The 17,940-nt window shown below is 32.5% G+C and overlaps 1 protein-coding gene across 2 annotated transcripts in view; it reads right to left on the bottom strand.

Moving 5' to 3' along the window:
* LOC127730405 (deleted in malignant brain tumors 1 protein-like) overlaps nucleotides 1-17,940 on the bottom strand; it is a 73,950-nt gene that overhangs the window by 1,645 nt on the left and 54,365 nt on the right. For both annotated transcript variants that reach the window (XR_007995094.1, XM_052238790.1), the window contains 5 exons: nucleotides 15,670-15,782; nucleotides 13,157-13,336; nucleotides 9,212-9,302; nucleotides 8,447-8,574; nucleotides 271-414 (listed from right to left, as the gene is read on the bottom strand). Coding sequence is in view for 1 of the 2 variants with exons in the window: in XM_052238790.1 (XP_052094750.1) it covers nucleotides 271-414; nucleotides 8,447-8,574; nucleotides 9,212-9,302; nucleotides 13,157-13,336; nucleotides 15,670-15,782 (656 nt within the window). In the remaining variant the exon portion in view is untranslated. The remainder of the gene's footprint in view (nucleotides 1-270; nucleotides 415-8,446; nucleotides 8,575-9,211; nucleotides 9,303-13,156; nucleotides 13,337-15,669; nucleotides 15,783-17,940) is intronic.

The raw sequence follows: 17,940 nt of genomic DNA, 5'->3' as shown, positions 1-17,940 counted from the left end.
CAAAGGTACCAGGCTTATAATTTGATACGCCAGACGCGCGTTTTGTCTACATAAGACTCATCAGTAACGCTCAGATCAAAATAGTTAGAAAGCCAAACAAGTATAAAGTTGAAGAGCATTGAGGACCCAAAATTCCAAAAAGTTGTGCCAAATACGGCTAAGGTAATATATGCCTGGGATAAGAAAATCCTTAGTATTGGTGATACCCTCGGGGACGAAACGTCCACCAGCCTTAAAATATATCAATTAATCTAATAATGAAAAGCATACCTGTTTGAACATATGATAACAAAAATCCTCTCTTTGGACTGGCATTATCAGACTTGAATTCAATATGAAAATAGTTTCCTGAACTAGTATATGTGTACGTAGGTTCCCATACATCTTCCGTGCAGTGTTTTGTTGTTGTTGATCCTAAGTTAAACAAAATTGTGACAGTTTAACCAAATATTAACGACCATCATAGCGTCTGCCTATGTGAACACTGTTATGATATTGTAATTATCATGTTTATTTATCTTGCCCTAATTTGTTTTGTGTTGCCTTATAATGTTTATTTAATTGGGTTATAGTGGTTTACAAAATAATGTTACAATTGTGCAGTTTAGAAATCACTTGAACAATCATAGATACTGATGGAACGATTAGAACTTTCTATTTGACTTACATAAAAATTCCGGAATGATCATAATCTACGATGCGTAATTTAAACTTCTAGAGTATTCTTGAAGTTTCCCTTCTACAATTTTCTAGGAGTTTCCCTTCTTCAGTGTTCTAGAAGTTTCCGTGACAACCATATATACAGACACCGAAATTAGACAGACTAGACATAAAGATACTTGGATTCTCAGTAGATCTCTGGAGTTGTTGGATTGACATTTTTATTTACGAACGACATCATACTAGATTGTGAACTTATTGGACATATATATTACATTGGATTCCGTACAGTTAAGAGAAGAATTCCGGATAAAGGAAAGACAAAGGATCGGACATATATTTTAACAGTTAAGTTGACATTTCAATTTGTATAATACTTCTTGTAAAATTGTATAATAAATCTTGTTAAATTTTATTATTGATTTGTGTCTTTTGTTGGCTACAATTTAAAGGTAATTTCTCGCTGTAACAGAAATTGGGGACTCGTGCGGGATAACGTTAATATCAGATTAAAAGTTTTTTTTTATATTTATTGAATTAGAATTATCCAACAAAATTCAACAAAATGGCATTTGATGCTAGTAATTTTTTTTAAACGCCAGACCTGGAAGGGTTTGATAATTTAAAGAAAGAGGAATAAGTGTTGCTTGCTAAACATCTAAAAATTGATTTTAGAGTATCTATGAGAAAACAAATTATAATAAAAAATTTGGTAATAGAAAAATTAGTTGACGCAGACTTTTTTGGTGAAGAGGCTCTTGAACTTAAGGTCGAAAATGTTGATTGTATCAAATTAAAACAGCTTGAATTAGACCATGAATTTAAATTAAAACAATTGGAAAAAGAAAAAGAAGAAAGACAGGCAGAACTTGAAATGAAGGAAAGGTTAGAGATCTAGAAAATAAAAATAGAAATGGTCAAAGTAGAAAACAACACTAAATATGAGTCAAAATCAGAACATTTTGAAGCAGCAAAAAATATACGTTTGGTTCCCAGATTTTCTGAAAAAAAAACCAGTTGATAAATATTTTCCACAGTTTGAGAAACATTGACTAAAATTTGAAATTGCCAAAGCCTTATTGGACTACAATGCTGCAAAGTGTTTTTAAGGGCAAGGCCGCTGAAATTTACTTAGCACTTTCTTCAGAAAAAAGTGTTGATTATGACACTGTAAAACAGGAAGTTTTGAAAGCTTATGAGCTAGTGCCAGAAGCATATAGACAGAAATTTAGGTCTTATAAAAAGTTTGAATCACAAACCTATGTTGAATTTGCTAGGGAAAAAAGAAGATCTATTTGATAAATGGCTTACGTCGAAGAAAATAGATAACAATTTTGATAAAATAAGACAGTTAATGTTATTAGAAGTGTTCAAGCAGTGTGTTCATTTAGACTTAAAAACACATTGAGATGACAAAACTGTTGAGACATTGCAAGATGCAGCTGTTATTTCCGATAATTATACACTTTCACATAAAAGAAGTTTCAAAGGTCAAATTTTAATACTTCGAGCGAAAATTACAAAAATCAAAGTACTGAGCGTACTGATAGTAAGCCTGTTGCACATAATAAGAGTCAATCCAGTTTTTGTGATTACATGGAGGATTATAAACCCTTTATGTCTTTATGTTTGTTTCTATTGTTGATAATACTACTCCTCAGCCTATTAAGATTTTACGGGACACTGGAGCTTCTCAGACTTTGTTGTTGGAGGTTGTGTTGCCTTTGTCCGAGGAGATTTCCTTTGGTGCCTCCGTTTTGTTACACGGTGTGGAGTTAGGTTGTATAGATGTTCCCCTCCATCGTATTCATTTGAAGTCAGATTTAATTACTGGACCAGTTGTTGTGGGTGTTTGTCCTAATCTCCCTGTTGAGGGTGTTTCATTATTGCTAGGAAATGATCTAACTAGAAACAAAGTTGTTGCTGAACCAATTGTTACCAGTGAACAGGTGGTGGATGTTAAATCACCCGAAGATGATGCTGAACTGTATCCAGCTTGTGTTATTACTAGGGCGTAGCAGAAAACAGCAAAATGAGGATTTTCAAGAAGACCAGTATGATTATATAGACCTTTCAGACACTTTTCTTGCCGACATTGAAGGTTCCTGTAGAACAGACAAGGCCATGATAAAACCACCTAGTACAAACAAGCATGTAATTATGCCATGGCCAGATGTGAACAGCCATTCATTAGACAAAAGAAAGTTTGTGGAAAAACAAATTAAAGACCCTGAAGTTCTTCTGCTCCGCAAGAGGGCTCAACCACAGGAGGAGGAAGCAGACAAAGTGGCCGAATGCTACTACCATCAAGACGGCATTTTAATGGGGAAATGGAGGTCACCTGATGCTATCTCAGAGGAGGAATGGAGAGTGGAATACCAAGTGGTGATGCCTAAAGTCTAAAGGCAAGAAATTATTGGTCTTGCCCATGAAACCCCCTTGGCCGGACATTTAAGTATAAGGAAGACTTGCCTTAAGATCTTACAACATTTCTACTGGCCCAGACTTAGAAATGATGTCGCAGAATACTGCAAATCATGCCATATATGCCAGGTTGTTGGTAAGCCTAACCAAAAAATACCACCAGCACCACTTCTGCCAATTCAAGCCTTTGAAGAACCTTTCAGTCGAGTACTAATTGATTCCGTTGGACCTTTACCAAAGACCAAGACTGGAAATGCGTATTTATTGACGATCATGTGTACATCCACTCGCTTTCCTGAGGCTATTCCGTTAAAGAATATCAAGACACCAACTATTGTCAAAGTTCTTATAAAATTTTTCACGTCTATACAGTCCGACCAGGGTTCAAATTTCATGTCAGGTTTATTTCACTATGTCATTTACCAGTTAGGAATTGTTCAGTATAGGTCAAGTGCTTATCATCCAGAATCTCAAGGTGCCTTAGAACATTTTCATCATACATTGAAGAACATGATTAGAAATTTTTGTCTTCAATTTGACAGGGACTGGGATGATGGTGTTCACTTTCTAATATTTGCGGTCCGACAAACCAGATACAATTGAACCACCTTTTGATTGCAAGACTATGGAGCAAACAGTTAGATTGAAAAATTCAGAAATTTTGTCAAATTTAGACTGAAAACTTGCACATCTGACTTTTGATCGTAGAGATAAATTGAAAACTTTGGTATTTTCTTTTAAAAAATATTTTTCCAGATGTGCCAAACAAAACCACTGCTGTTTGTCATGATGTTAATGTAGGCGAAGCTTCTCCAATTAAGCAACATCCTTACCGGCTCAATCCACTAAAACTCAATTTATGAGACAAGAAATTAAATATATGCTTGACAATGATATTATTGAGCCGAGTAACAGTGAATGGAGCTCTCCTTGTCTCATTGTGCCCAACCAGATAAAATCTTTCGTTTCGTAACTGATTTCAGAAAAGTAAATTTAGTTTCAAAATCTGATTCCCATTCGATTCCAAGGATAGACGACGGCATTGATAACATTGGGCAAGCAAAATTTGTGAGCAAATTTGATTTATTTAAAGGTTACTGTCTGGTACCCTTGACACAGAGAGCTCGTGAAATATCAGCTTTTGTGACACAAGGCGGCTTATTTCAGTATACTGTCATGCCGTTTGGTATGAAAAGTGCTCCATCTACATTTCAAAGAATGATCAATAATGTTGTAAAAGATTTAGACTGTTGTTATGCTTATATTGATGATCTTATTGTATGTAGTGATAGCTGGGAAGAGCATTTAACACATGTATATGATACATTTGATAGATTGTCACAATCAAATTTGACTGTTAATCTTGGTAAAAGTGAATTTTGTGAGCCCATTGCTGATTATTTAGGGCATACAGTTGGCAAAGGTCAAGTAAAACCTATTATGGCTAAAGTGGATGCAATTACCAAATTTCCTACTCCTACACATAAAAACAACTTATGAGATATTTAGGCATGATTTGATTTTACAGGAAATTCTGTTCAAATTTTATTACTGATGTTCAACCCTCGACTCATCTTTTACGGAAAGATTCTAAATTCATCTGGAGTGATAATTGTCAAAATGCTTTTGAAAATAGTAAATCACTTTTAATAAACCGTCCAGTTCTGATCACTCCAGACTTTGAAAATCAATTCAAACTTGCCTTTGATGCAAGTAATGTAGGAGTTGAAGCCGTTTTATATCAAGAAACAGATAATAGTGTTGAGAAACCTATATCATATTTTTCTAAACATCAGAAAAATTATTCACCTATTGAAAAAGAGTGTTTGGCACTGTTTTCTGCACTTCAACATTTGATGTATATTTAAATCCCACTTTGCATTCTATTCTTGTTTATACTGATCACTATCATCTAACCTTCATACAAAAAAATGAGAAACAAGTACCAGAGGTTGACTAGGTGGAGTTTATTGTTACAGGAATATGATGTTATTGTAAAACATATTAAAGGTAAAGATAATGTAATAGCAGATGATTTATCTAGATCTTATTAAAACACTGTATACATATATGTACTATATATTTTTGTATATATTGTTCATGAAAAGTTTTCGTTACACTCAAACTCTTTTTAAGGGGGGAGGTGTTATGATATTGTAATTATCATATTTATTTATCTTGGCCTAATTTGTTTTGTATGGCCTTATAATGTTTATTTAATTGGGTTATAGTGGTTTACAAAATAATGTTACAATTGTGCAGTTTAGAAATCACTGGAACAATCACAGATACTGATGGAAAGATTAGAACTTTCTATTTGACTTACATAAAAATTCTGGAATGATCATAATCTACGATGCGTAATTTAAACTTCTAGAGTATTCTTGAAGTTTCCCTTCTACAATTTTCTAGGAGTTTCCCTTCTACAGTGTTCTAGAAGTTACCGTGACAACTATATATACAGACACCGAAATTAGACAGACTAGACATTAGGATACTTGGATTCTCAGTAGATCTCTGGAGTTGTTGGATTGACATTTTATTTACGAACTACATCATACTAGATTGTGAACTTATTGACCATCTATATTACATTGGATTCCGTACAGTTAAGAGAAGAATTACAGATAAAGAAAAGACAAAGGATCGGACATATATTTTAACTGTTAAGTTGACATTTCAATTTGTATAATACTTCTGTAATATTGTATAATAAATCTTGTTAAATCTGATCATTGATTTGTGTCTTTTGTTGGCTACAATTTAAAAGTGATTTCTGGCCGTAACAACACCATTATTAAATTTGTTTTATTGCATACATAAAAAAGTAACAATCTTAAATAAATTTTAAAGGGACATTATCTATGCTTTAGACAAAAAATGTTTTTTGGTTTCGAACATTTACAAAAGCGTGATATTGAAATAATATTTCTTTATTAACAGGCAATTTGATTACGTTTTGTCAAAATAAGCTGAAAATCATCGCTATAATTGACTGCAAGTCAATAATTCAACCTCATTTGAATTCGTATTCATGCGACCTTTCATTTGATCCTTGCTTGAAATGGATTAGGCATGTGTACAGCATATACAGTAATTAAAAAGAAGAGAACATCAACAGTGAAAGGTGAAACAAGGGAGTCTGCAGGAAAACCGTTTCATTAGCTGATTCGGCCCACAAAAAATCCTCTCTTATACATGAAAGAAGATGATTTACATATTTTTTATTCTATGACATGAAATCCAACAGACCTAGAAAAATCGTCATTATACGATTGCTCGTGTTTTTCCATCTATTTATTTTTATATTAGTGTTTATATTCTTCGGTGGTCAACGAATGAATAATTAAATGGCGTGTAGTATAAAATACACACAAAATACTGATACATATAACCAGTCCATGAATTGTTCATTGTTTCTTTTGGAATTTTTGTAATTTGGACCAATAATTTGAAAGATCATACCACTTGTATATTCTAAACCTTTGAATAAAACCATTCTGTATAACTTTAATTTAATTTTCAATACTAATTTTTTAATGTCAAATGAAAAAAATTAAAACTGATGAGTAAAAGTATTAGAATAATATGTGTGTTCTGTAATTTATTCATTATAATAATCAAGGAAAACAAAATTAAAACAGCTATGGCAAGCAAATCTAGGGACTTGCAGAACTGTCAGCCTTTATTATTGAAAACTGTGGAAGTCTACCACAAATTGAGATTGGCTGATTGTTGGTTGCTTAACGTCCTCTACCACAAACTAAGAAAAATACAACTTGATTACAGATAGAATACTTTACATGAGCTTTAAAATTTTCAACAATTAAAACTCTTACTCTTCTCCATCGTACGGCCTTTATATGTCTCAGTTAATACGTAACGGTTGTGCATGTTCACACTTTACGGAGGAATCTGATGTTCAGTAGTTGTCGTTTGTTTATGTGGTTCACAAGTGTTTCTCGTTTCTCGTTTTTTATATAGATTAGACCGTTGGTTTTCCCGTTTGAATGGTTTTACACTAGTAATTTTTGGGACCGTTTATAGCTTGCTGTTCGGTGTGAGCCAAGGCTCCGTGTTGAAGATCGCACTTTCACCTATAATGGTTTACTTTTATAAATTTTGACTTGGATGGAGAGTTGTCTCATTGGCACTCATACCACGTTTTCCTATATCTATTTACTGACAGGGGTGTGCCCCTAACACAAAAACTGCTTGAACAGAGTAATGCATAGGAACGACTAAAATCGACACTACACAAATTGGTTGACCGATACGATGTGTCGTTGTCTCAACTGACTGGCGACATGTTTCGCGGTTTTAGATCTAAAGATACTAGAAAAGTCGTCTCATCTGTAATCTTACCGATTCTATTCCCGAATGTTACATTTTTACCAGGAGACGCTTATCCTGTAGACACACCTGATCTCGCTCCTTTTCGAGTGCCTGCGATTAACTCAGTTTCATTGAGTTGTCTCTTCCTAATCGATATACGAGATTTGAACATCGGTAAACTAAAGTCGCCCTAATTGACAAAAGTCTTCTTACAGAATATTAATCGGGATCTAAGTTACGGCATGTATTTTAACTGTTTTAAAAAGAAACAATGCTTACACATATTTTTTAATGCAGTTAACATTAATAAAACATGTAATAAAGCAATAGCACATCGTGAATATAAAGTTTATACAGTGCTTTAAATTACATATTATTTTAGTTAAATTATTTGATAATTTTAATTGTGTAATCATAAAGTGTATTGTACAAGGTATTCACTAAAGAAGAAACAACGATCTGTCCAGAAATGACAAGGACAGAGTGCATTTTCCTTTTTCAATAGGCTATTTGCCAATTACTAATTTTATTCTGTTTTTTACACACTTTTAATATAGGTTGTTTCTCTTGGCCAATTATAGACTGGTTCTATACCGGACAAAATGACATGTCCATACAAACCATAAGTGATATAATGGCGTTCTCACCAATTTTTAAATAAAAACTAACTATTGATATCAGTAGTGTTTAGCTTAACAAAAAATTACACACATTTCACAGAAGTAAATGGCTCTTTCCGCTACCTTAGCATTGTCAATGAAAATGTATGTCCCTCCTAAGAGAAACTATTAACAAAATTTATTATTAATTACATGGTTAATTGCGGAATCGGCAACTAGACTGTTGACGGAAATATAATTATTTTTCTGCATATAAATATGCAACTTAGGTGGAGATCAAAGTCAGACAAGATTCCTGTTTTGCTTTTGTTTAGCTAACTGCCAAGCACTTCTTGGTTATGTTATTTTGTCTCTTCTCTTTATCGAACATTGTGTTTCTTTTATATAAAAAAAAATCAAACACATACCCGATTCTGTTATTGTTATGTAATCATACCCGCATGATGGTTCATATTCAATATCCATAAATAGTATCTTCAAAATAACATTGGCGTTTGTATTTTTTGTTGTGATATCCCATGTGCAATCTGTATTTCTGAAAATACGAAAACAAAATAGTAAACTTAGTCATGATGAAAGGATTATTCATAATGCATCACCGGAAATTATCATGCTTATCATTATCATAACTCTGACAGTATTGAAAATTAAAGGTTTGGATGTAAAACAAAATTTCAAAACATATAAAGAAAAAAATAAGTAAATATATAATGTATATGAATAAAAGGCGTCTACGAAGTGGAAACTTCTATGGTATCCGACGAAAGTGCATTTGCAATGCGTGATTACGAGCCGATCACACAAACGTTGTCCTGTCATTACGAAAAATATCTAGTATTTGTGATAACTTGCTATATCTTCATGCAGGCAGTTATTTTTGGCAATGAAAACATCACATGAAACATATTATATACATTTGATATACAGTGTTCCTAATCTGACAAGAAAAATGGTTTAATGGCAATCCTGTTAATATGGTTGATAATGGAACTACATCAACTAACTAATAATGAAATAAACTTAAATCATCCAAATCCCATTTTCTTTTTCAACAGAACTCGTCTGCATATTGCGGAAGAACGATGGACGTGAAGAACTGAACCATAAAACAACGTAAATATAATCTTACACAAAGGACTAAAGTGGAATCGAAAATATTTTTAGATACGTACAGTGGATAATTACTTGGAAAATTTGGACTTGATAAATACTGCTCTGTACTTGTTGTAATCAAACTTTGTGCTGATGTACACCCTGTTCCAGCTTAAACAAACAAAATTATACACTTTAGTTATTCTAAAAGAGTTGCCAGATACAATACCAAATCCTCTACGCAACATTTGCACAAAAAAAATATCTTATTATGAAATAGATATAATTTTGTTTTTTACATTTCTGGGTAATGAACAAAATACTTCTTTGAATGTTTCTTTCCAAAATGTAGCTCATTTTTGGTCCAAAGAATGTTTTTGAGAATCTCTAGTGGAAAGACTATTTTAACAGTCGATTGAATTTTGTTTTGGTTGAATCAGAGGACCTGTATTGTTCTTTTTACAACAGTATTCTTGATTGTATCTAAATTTACATGAAGTCTAACCTTCATGTACACTTACAATGATGCATGGTTGTTAGAGATTTATGATAGATAAAAGATTTCAGCAAGATGTCGAATACGAATAAGAATAAGACTTCTCATACCACTTTTACAACAAGCCAAATTTTAGGTGTAGGACTTTTAAAATCTCATTGATTCACATTGTATTGGAAATCATACTTTGATGTTCGTGTTTCGTGTTGCACGTACATCACGATTTCGTGCTCTCTAATTGCTAGTTCTTAACTGTTTACGTTTATGTATACATTTTACTCTATCAAATGATCAAATTACCAAATATTCTCATTTTCTATAGAATAACAGCCACGTACTATATAATGGCGGGGGAGCTTATTAAACAAACATTGTATTGCCAGACAAAAGAGAGAAAACAAGTATTCTGAATAGTTCGTTTTAACAAATTGTTGAAAAAATAATCTGCTTTTCCGCGATAAAAAAGTCATGGAAAAAAAAAGAAAAAACACAGCGTCTCCCTTTCATAAACTAAGTTGGTACAATAAATTGGAGTTTCTTATTCACAACATATTTGTTGAATTTAGAGGCAGATTTTTTCAACAAATTGTCGGTATTCCTGTGGGAAATAACTGTGTTTTTCTTCTTATTTTCATATGAGTCGGAGTTCCTTCAGACACTTACCAAAAACAAGAAGATCAAAGAAGCCAGATGATTTAATTTCACATTCAGATATATTGACTCTTTCCATTAACAATCAAAACTTTTCTGATTGGGTTCCATTGATATATCCTCCAGAACTAGAAATTAAAGAAACAACAGACACGGCTTCCTCTGCATCATTTTTAGACTTATACCTCGAATTTGACATCAGAGGTCAGCTCAGTACCAGAATCTATAACAAACGAGACGATTTCAATTTTGAAATTATTAATTTCCCCTCACCTTAGAAGCATATACCAACTTCACCTGCATACGGGATATACATTATCCAACTCGTTCGGTATTCAAGAGCTTACAGCTGCTACTCAAACTTTACAATAGGTCACCAGTGTCTGAGCAGAAAGTTGATGAACCAGGATTATGTCAAAGGACGTCTCGTCCTTTTTTCTAAAAACTCAAAAAGTTCATCGGAGAATACCAAGATCGTGTTGATAAATATTCCGTATATACTTCACAAATAATACATGATGGTCTTTGAGTATAGATTCTAGGTACTGACGTTGTTTATCATCTTAATCACGTGTTATAGTGTTCTTTTTATTTTGTCTTTGTATATTTTTTAACCTTTACTGTTTGGTCCATTTTTGGTATATACTTTTGGCGTAGCTAGGTATTTATACATTGTTTTATTGTGCTATGGTCATTTTTGTATACTTGTCTTTCATTTTTGCTTATGTACTTATAGAGTGTCTATATACCATTTTGTTTTTCTTTGTTTAAATAGTTATTTGTTTTATAGTGATTAAGATTATTACACAATGTTGACAGCTGTACACCCAATTTTTGACATTTTTACCTATTATGTCTGTTTGTTTTACTCACACATTGTTGTCAATATAATGATGATGGATGGCTGCTTAACGTCCAGCGGCAAATTAATATGCATATTCAGGACGAGAACATGTTAATGTAATATGAAATTTAGCCTTGCTTTGTTCTAGACCGACACGCTGAGGCGGATTTTTAACGTGCTAGTTCACAAGGTAACAGTCCGCAGGAAGACATGTCACCTTACCGGGACACATTATTCTGACTCAATATAATGGAATGCTATATGACTGTCATACAAGTGAGAGGTTTAGCTAGCTATAAAACCAGATTTAATCCACCATTTTCTACATAAGGTAATGCCTGTACCAAGTCAGTAATATAACAGTTGTTTTCCATTCGTTTGATGTGTTTGAGCTTTTGATTTTGTCATTTGATAAGGGACTTTCCCTTTTGAATTTTCCTTGGAGTTCGGTATATTTGTTATTTTACTTTTTACTTACACAGTGAGTTGTATTTTTCATACACCATAACAATTCATTTGTGTCTTGCTTCATGCAGTTGCAATAATATTTTTTTAATTGTAAATGAGTAATGATTTCAAAATTTTATATCTAAATTAATTAGTGAGTTTTATTTCACATTATAAATGAGCCGTAGGGCGTATTTAGTCCTGAATACATCACAAAAGAATATCCCATTTTTATTTGATCGGTAAAAAAGGATGCAAATCTTTGCAGAAAAATGATATTTTTTAGGGTATACAAGTCAGATAATGCCTATTTTAAGGTTTTTCTTGTCGTATAACACACCTCGGGGTCAATGTCTAGATGAAAGTCATGATATGCAGCAGACTTAATTGTATCTTTTGAATCTTTTATTTGAAGTTCGATGAGATACATCCGTTCAATATAGTCCCCAAACTTTTAATTATTTAGTGAAAGGACATCATCTATATGGCGGAACGTGAAGTTAAATGATGATGCTAACTTTTTTTTATTCTTCCTTTGTAGCTTCTGTATGAAGTCTCGTCATATGAATAAAAGGAGCAAGTCGGCAAGAATAGGAGCACCGTTGATTCCCATAAAAATGCCGATCGTTTGTTGAATAAAACATCATCCAAACGTAACAAAAATATGTTGTTAATAATTTTTTTTTTACTCAGAATGTTGTTTTTTTTCAAAGTATGATTTCTTCCTAAAACAAGATATGTGGATCTATGTTGGTAAGTCTCTTTAGTGAAATAAAGTCTTTCTTTCAATCTGTCTTTAAGTTAATACTAGAATACTAGTGTAAAGGGTAGAGAAGACGAATGTTTTATTACTCTTGCAAGAGGAAGGAGACTTAGATTGTATATACTCTAAAAGATCTTTGAAAGCTTTTAACTTATCAAAGTGTAGATATGCTATATAGCATCAAAACAATTCTCAAATTTTACAAACATATTAGCACATATATTTAGGAACCGCCAACTTTTTTACACCAGTTTTTAGTTTGAGATAAATAGGGAAATTCACAATGGCGTTAATCTATAAGTGACTTTGAAATAGAGGAAACTCATAAAGTTGGAAATTACCATAACCTCAATGTCTCAAATCAATTTCCAGATAATCAGAACTAGACCATACCGTTTAAAACGAGTCATATGGCATATGCTCTAGACAACTTTTGATTGTTTAAAGTATGTTGACCTCTATATAAGATTTTCGTCGATTGTGTCTTGTTGTTATGATAATATATAACTGACGTGCATCCCGTACAATATCCGAAAGCAAACCAGACAGTATTACATGCATTTAAAACAAGCAATTCATTCTAAAAAATCTAATATCAGCTGTTGTATTATCAAATTAAGAACAGTAATTGAAGAGTTGCCACTGTCACATTTCTAATTTACTGTGACCTCTTCAAATCTAGTGGTGTTAATCCTATTTTCATTCAATACTAGTTAAATGAGAAAAAGGAGTTGTTGGGTATAAGTTAATATGAATGCAAACAAGCAAAACAATTGTAAAAAAAACCAGGGAAAATCATGTTACAGGTATGTGTGTGTACTTACAAACGTCAATAGCACTGATCATATACATAAGAAATCCGAGCTCTGAAGCTGAAGATGTTGCGTCTGATGTAAAGGTCGTGTAAACATTTCCAGTTGAAGCGGTCTTATAACCAAGTGTTCTTGGACCAGAACCCGATTTGCATTCATTTGTGTGTTCTTGGCTCCCAGAAGTTGATGTTCCTAATAGAATACGAAAATATGAAGAAAACAAATAAATATTGTAGAAGTTAAAATTCTGAAACAAATTAAAAAAGTAAACATTCACGACCTAAGGTACACAACTTATAATATCATATAGTATATACGCATGTAATTGCCTTTAAAGAGCAAGACAAGGAACAAATTCAAAGAAAGATGGACAAATATCCAATTTCAACATAGCATTCCATATATCACGACGAACAAACAATTTTCAACAATAAAAAAAACTGACTAATTATTTTCACGTTTAATACGCACATTACAATATAGCGGAGTTAAATAGCATTCAATTACATACTCATGGGGCTTTTGTTGTTGAATTAACAAATTCAACAATAGCTCATTGATAATTTGGGAACACACTGAAAATTAGAAAAAATCGCTTAACCATATCACTTATACACGTTTTCATCATGCTCAATATCCATGATTTTGTGTTGATTTTCATCAAGGTCACAATCGGATTACTTCGGCAACAAAACCCGAAAGTTAATTGACAGCCAAAGTTTTCGAACAACAATCACCGATCAAAATATTTGTTTGTCGATTATACGATAAGGATTTGTAATAAATGTAAAAAAAACATACACAGAATACTAAGTTTAGTATATTATGCATGCATTGTTTCAATAATTTCTTTTACATTATCATTATTACAAATCGTCTATGATTTAATTATAAAATGGATATCTGATAATATTTTTTTTATTCATTTTGAGAATTTAGAATGTTTCCACTTTTCGACATATGTCTCTACATTTATTTTGTAGTAAATTCGTGAAACAAAGATTTTATATAACTAAATGCAAGAAACACGCTATTAACTCCATTAATACAACATTTGATTAGAAAAAACTTAGAATAAATCTTAAATCATACAAGTTTCTTCGTTTGGATTTCTCCAAGAAGGAACTTCGTATTTTAAATTCCTGTATAAAGGAAAAAAATTTGATAGGAAATAAATAAAATAAGTTCCAAACAAGGTATTAAAATTGATGTCGGGTTATGCATATTCCACTAGCACCTTTGTCATATTCGGAAGTAAACTTCAAACGTTTGCAATTGTGTTATTCATGGCGCGTTTATAGAACAAGAAATCCAAAATATGCTTCGAGTTATTCTATTTCTTAATCTCCATACTCTACAAGTTACGGGGAAAGGGGGGCTATAAGGCTATAAGAAAGGTGATACCGGTCTGCGTGTGAACACTTTTTTTCTGCAATATTAGTACACACGGCACTAAAAGTTTGGAAAGCAAAACATTTAAAACAATTGAAAACAAAAGGGCCTTTACTGTCCAAGGTCAATATTGCTGAAAGGATTGTTGTAGTATAATTACCTAATGGGGTAGATGCGTTCAACATATCCACCAAACTTTGGATTATTTAGAATGAGGAATACTAGTATGAAGTGTCGAGAGGTGAAATGTTTAATATTATTACAAAAGGGAAGATACTTAGATTGTTTGTACTAGAACAACAATTTCAAACGTTCCACTTCGCAACACTCTTCCAAATTCTAAACGGAAAAATTGTATTCGCCTTCTCAACATACAATGGTATTTCTGTATTTATTGGATAAATATACATGTCAAGGAACATGTTTTTTTTTGTCTTGCGGTAAATTAATTGCGTTTGAAAATAGAATAAGAAGTACATTTATTAGTGAAAGAGTTGTTGATAAATTAATCAAAATTTTGAATTTCACTAAGATTTTCAAATATAGATAACGAACTTTCACTCAATTAAGCCAGTTGTTAATTTTAATTCTTTATTTTTGTCGACCCCGATGACATTTTAATAAAGGATGCTACAGGAACCAGAAAGTATGCCTATAATCCATATTTGTTCATGAAAATGTATTGAGAAAACAATCTTGCCCTGTTCTCATTAAATCATAGGTAGGCATTATTACATTTGTCTATATTATTATTCCATGCGTTAGTATCATATGGACAAAAAGAAGACTTATGGATCAGTCGTTTACGATCGGTTTTAGTCAAAATTGTCTATTTAGTTGAAAATGTATTTCATTTGCGTACTGTTTTGTAACAAGCATACGGCTTATTGTAAAAAAAAAGTAATACAGTTACTAAAATAAAATACCTTTACTTAACCAAATATATAACGCAATTATATATCAACAAAGCATTATCAGGTTAACCACATGATGCCGTTTGTTAGCATAAAGTGACCGTGATGCCTTCCAGTATCATATCCAAGAATTTTCGTAACACAGTTATTTGTATGCTGATTGATGTAGAATGTTTGTATACTGAACTTGTTTTAAAAGTATAAAAGCAAATATCTTACCATCATATACATTAATGGCATCTCCTGCACAACTTAGTGTGATATCAGTAACTTTAAATAGAATGACGGCTCCAGATATAAAGGATGATCCTAACCAAGCACAATTCAAATTTCTGTAAATAAAAAGCGGCTGCAGTGTATTCAGAACTTCATGGGAGCTTATTTTCAAAAATAATTGAACATATATTGTGTTAGTGCCTGCATTTTATTAAGTATTTCTCCTAGTATTTTTATCTTCCTTATCTTTAAGTAGTTTAACCTTTCTTTTTTATAGCTTACTATACACAACTACTTTTACACCTACACTTTTGTAGTATTAGTACCCTAATTTTATAATACTGAAAATCGACCTGATAAACTCATCATAGATACCAGGATTAGAATTGTGTACGCCAGAAGCGTGTTTCGTCTACAAAAGTCTCATCAGTGACGCTTGAATCGAAAAAGTTATAAAGGCCAAATGAAGTTTGAAGTTGAAGAGAATTGAATACCCAACATTCCGAAATAAATGATATATCACTGATATTATAGTATTTCCAAATTACTGTACTATTTAACACCATAATTTTACAGTAAAAATTTTAAGTACCATTATTTTATTAATATAGTGTGATACTAAGAAGGTACAATAAATATATAGTACTTTTTTCATTATAATTTTACTGCAAGCTGTAATAATTCAAAAGTACCTGACTGGTACAAAATAGTTGTTTTGCCTACACTGTTACATAAAACTTGAAGAACTTCAAAGTTATATTACCAAAACAGGATCTGGATGTTCCTTCGTTTCTGTATTTCTTAATAGTTTTATGTCATTTTTCTATATTCTTTGTATATTCCCCATTATTCTCTAATCTTTATATTTTAGCACCTTATTTTTCTCTATTCTTTAGTTTTTTGTCGTGTTTTTCTCTATTTTTTTGTCCATTTTCTGTAGCACTGGTCTGTCATTCTCTATTTTGTAAACCCCATCCAGACCCTCTTACACATGTAGCTGTGTATGGCATGTGCTTTGCTTATTGTTGGCGACCACACGATGACTTGTTGTTGTTTGAATCCTAACCCTTTGGTCTCTGGTTGATAGTGGTCTCATCGGCAATCATACCACATATCCTTATTGTTGGTGGCCCTACGATGACATATAGTTGTTTGAATCCTAGCCCTTTGGTCTCTGGTTGCTAGTTGTCTCATTAGCAATCATACCACATCTCCTTATTGTTGGTGGCCATACGATGACATGTAGTTGTTTGAATTCTAGCCCTTTGGTCTCTGGTTGATAGTATTCTCATTGGCAATCATACCACATCTCCTTATTGTTGGTAGCCCTATGATGACCTGTAGTTGTTTGAATCCTAGCCATTTGGTCTCTGGTTGATAGTTGTCTCATCGGCAATCATACCACATCTCCTTATTCTCATACTAAAATTATATCAGCCTTAAATGAAATGTGAGCTTTTGCCATCACTTGGCGTCCGTCGTCGTCCGTTCGGTGTAAACTATTCCAAAGATCTTCTCCTCTGAAACTACTGAACCATAAAACGGTGTTTAATCAAGGATGAATGATCCTTAGGGTATCTAGTATAAAGTTTGTGTTTTATTTTCGGTTTCGCCAAAAAACATGGCCGCCATGGATAAAAATAGAACATAGGGGTAAAATGCAGTTTTTGGCTTATATCTCAAAAACTAAAGCATTTAGAGCAAATCTGACACATGGTAAAAGTGTTCATTAGGTCAAGAACTACCTGCCCTGAAATTTTCAGACGAATCAAACAACCGATTTTTGGGTTATTGCCCCTAAATTGATAATTTTAATGAAATTTGGCAGTTTTTGGTTATTTATCTTGAATATTATCATAGATAAAAATACACTGTAAACAGTAAAAATGTTCAGCAAAGTAAGATCTACAAATAAGTCAAATGTCCAAAATTGTCAATTCCCCAATTAAGGAGTTGTTGCCCTTTAAGGGAAATTTTACACGATTTGTTCATCATGATTGTTAACTTTAAAAAATCTTCTCTTCTGAAACAACTGAAGCAATGTCAGCTAAACTTACGCTGAATGATTCTTAGGGTATTTAGTATAAAGTTTGTGTTTTATATTATGTTTCATAAAAAAAATAAGGCTGCCATGGCTAAAAATAGAACATAGGAGTGAAAAGTGGTTTTTGGCTTATATCTCTAAAACCAAGGTATTTGAGCAAATCTGACAATGAGTTAAAGTGTTCATTGGGACAAGATCTACCTGCCCTGAAATTTTCAGCCAAATTGGAT

This window comes from Mytilus californianus, unplaced genomic scaffold, assembly GCF_021869535.1.
Source record: "Mytilus californianus isolate M0D057914Y unplaced genomic scaffold, xbMytCali1.0.p SCAF_2, whole genome shotgun sequence".
Classification (NCBI taxonomy): Eukaryota; Metazoa; Mollusca; class Bivalvia; order Mytilida; family Mytilidae; genus Mytilus; species Mytilus californianus.
Note: the sequence above shows the minus strand (reverse complement) of the source record. Positions and strands in the feature narration are given on the sequence as shown.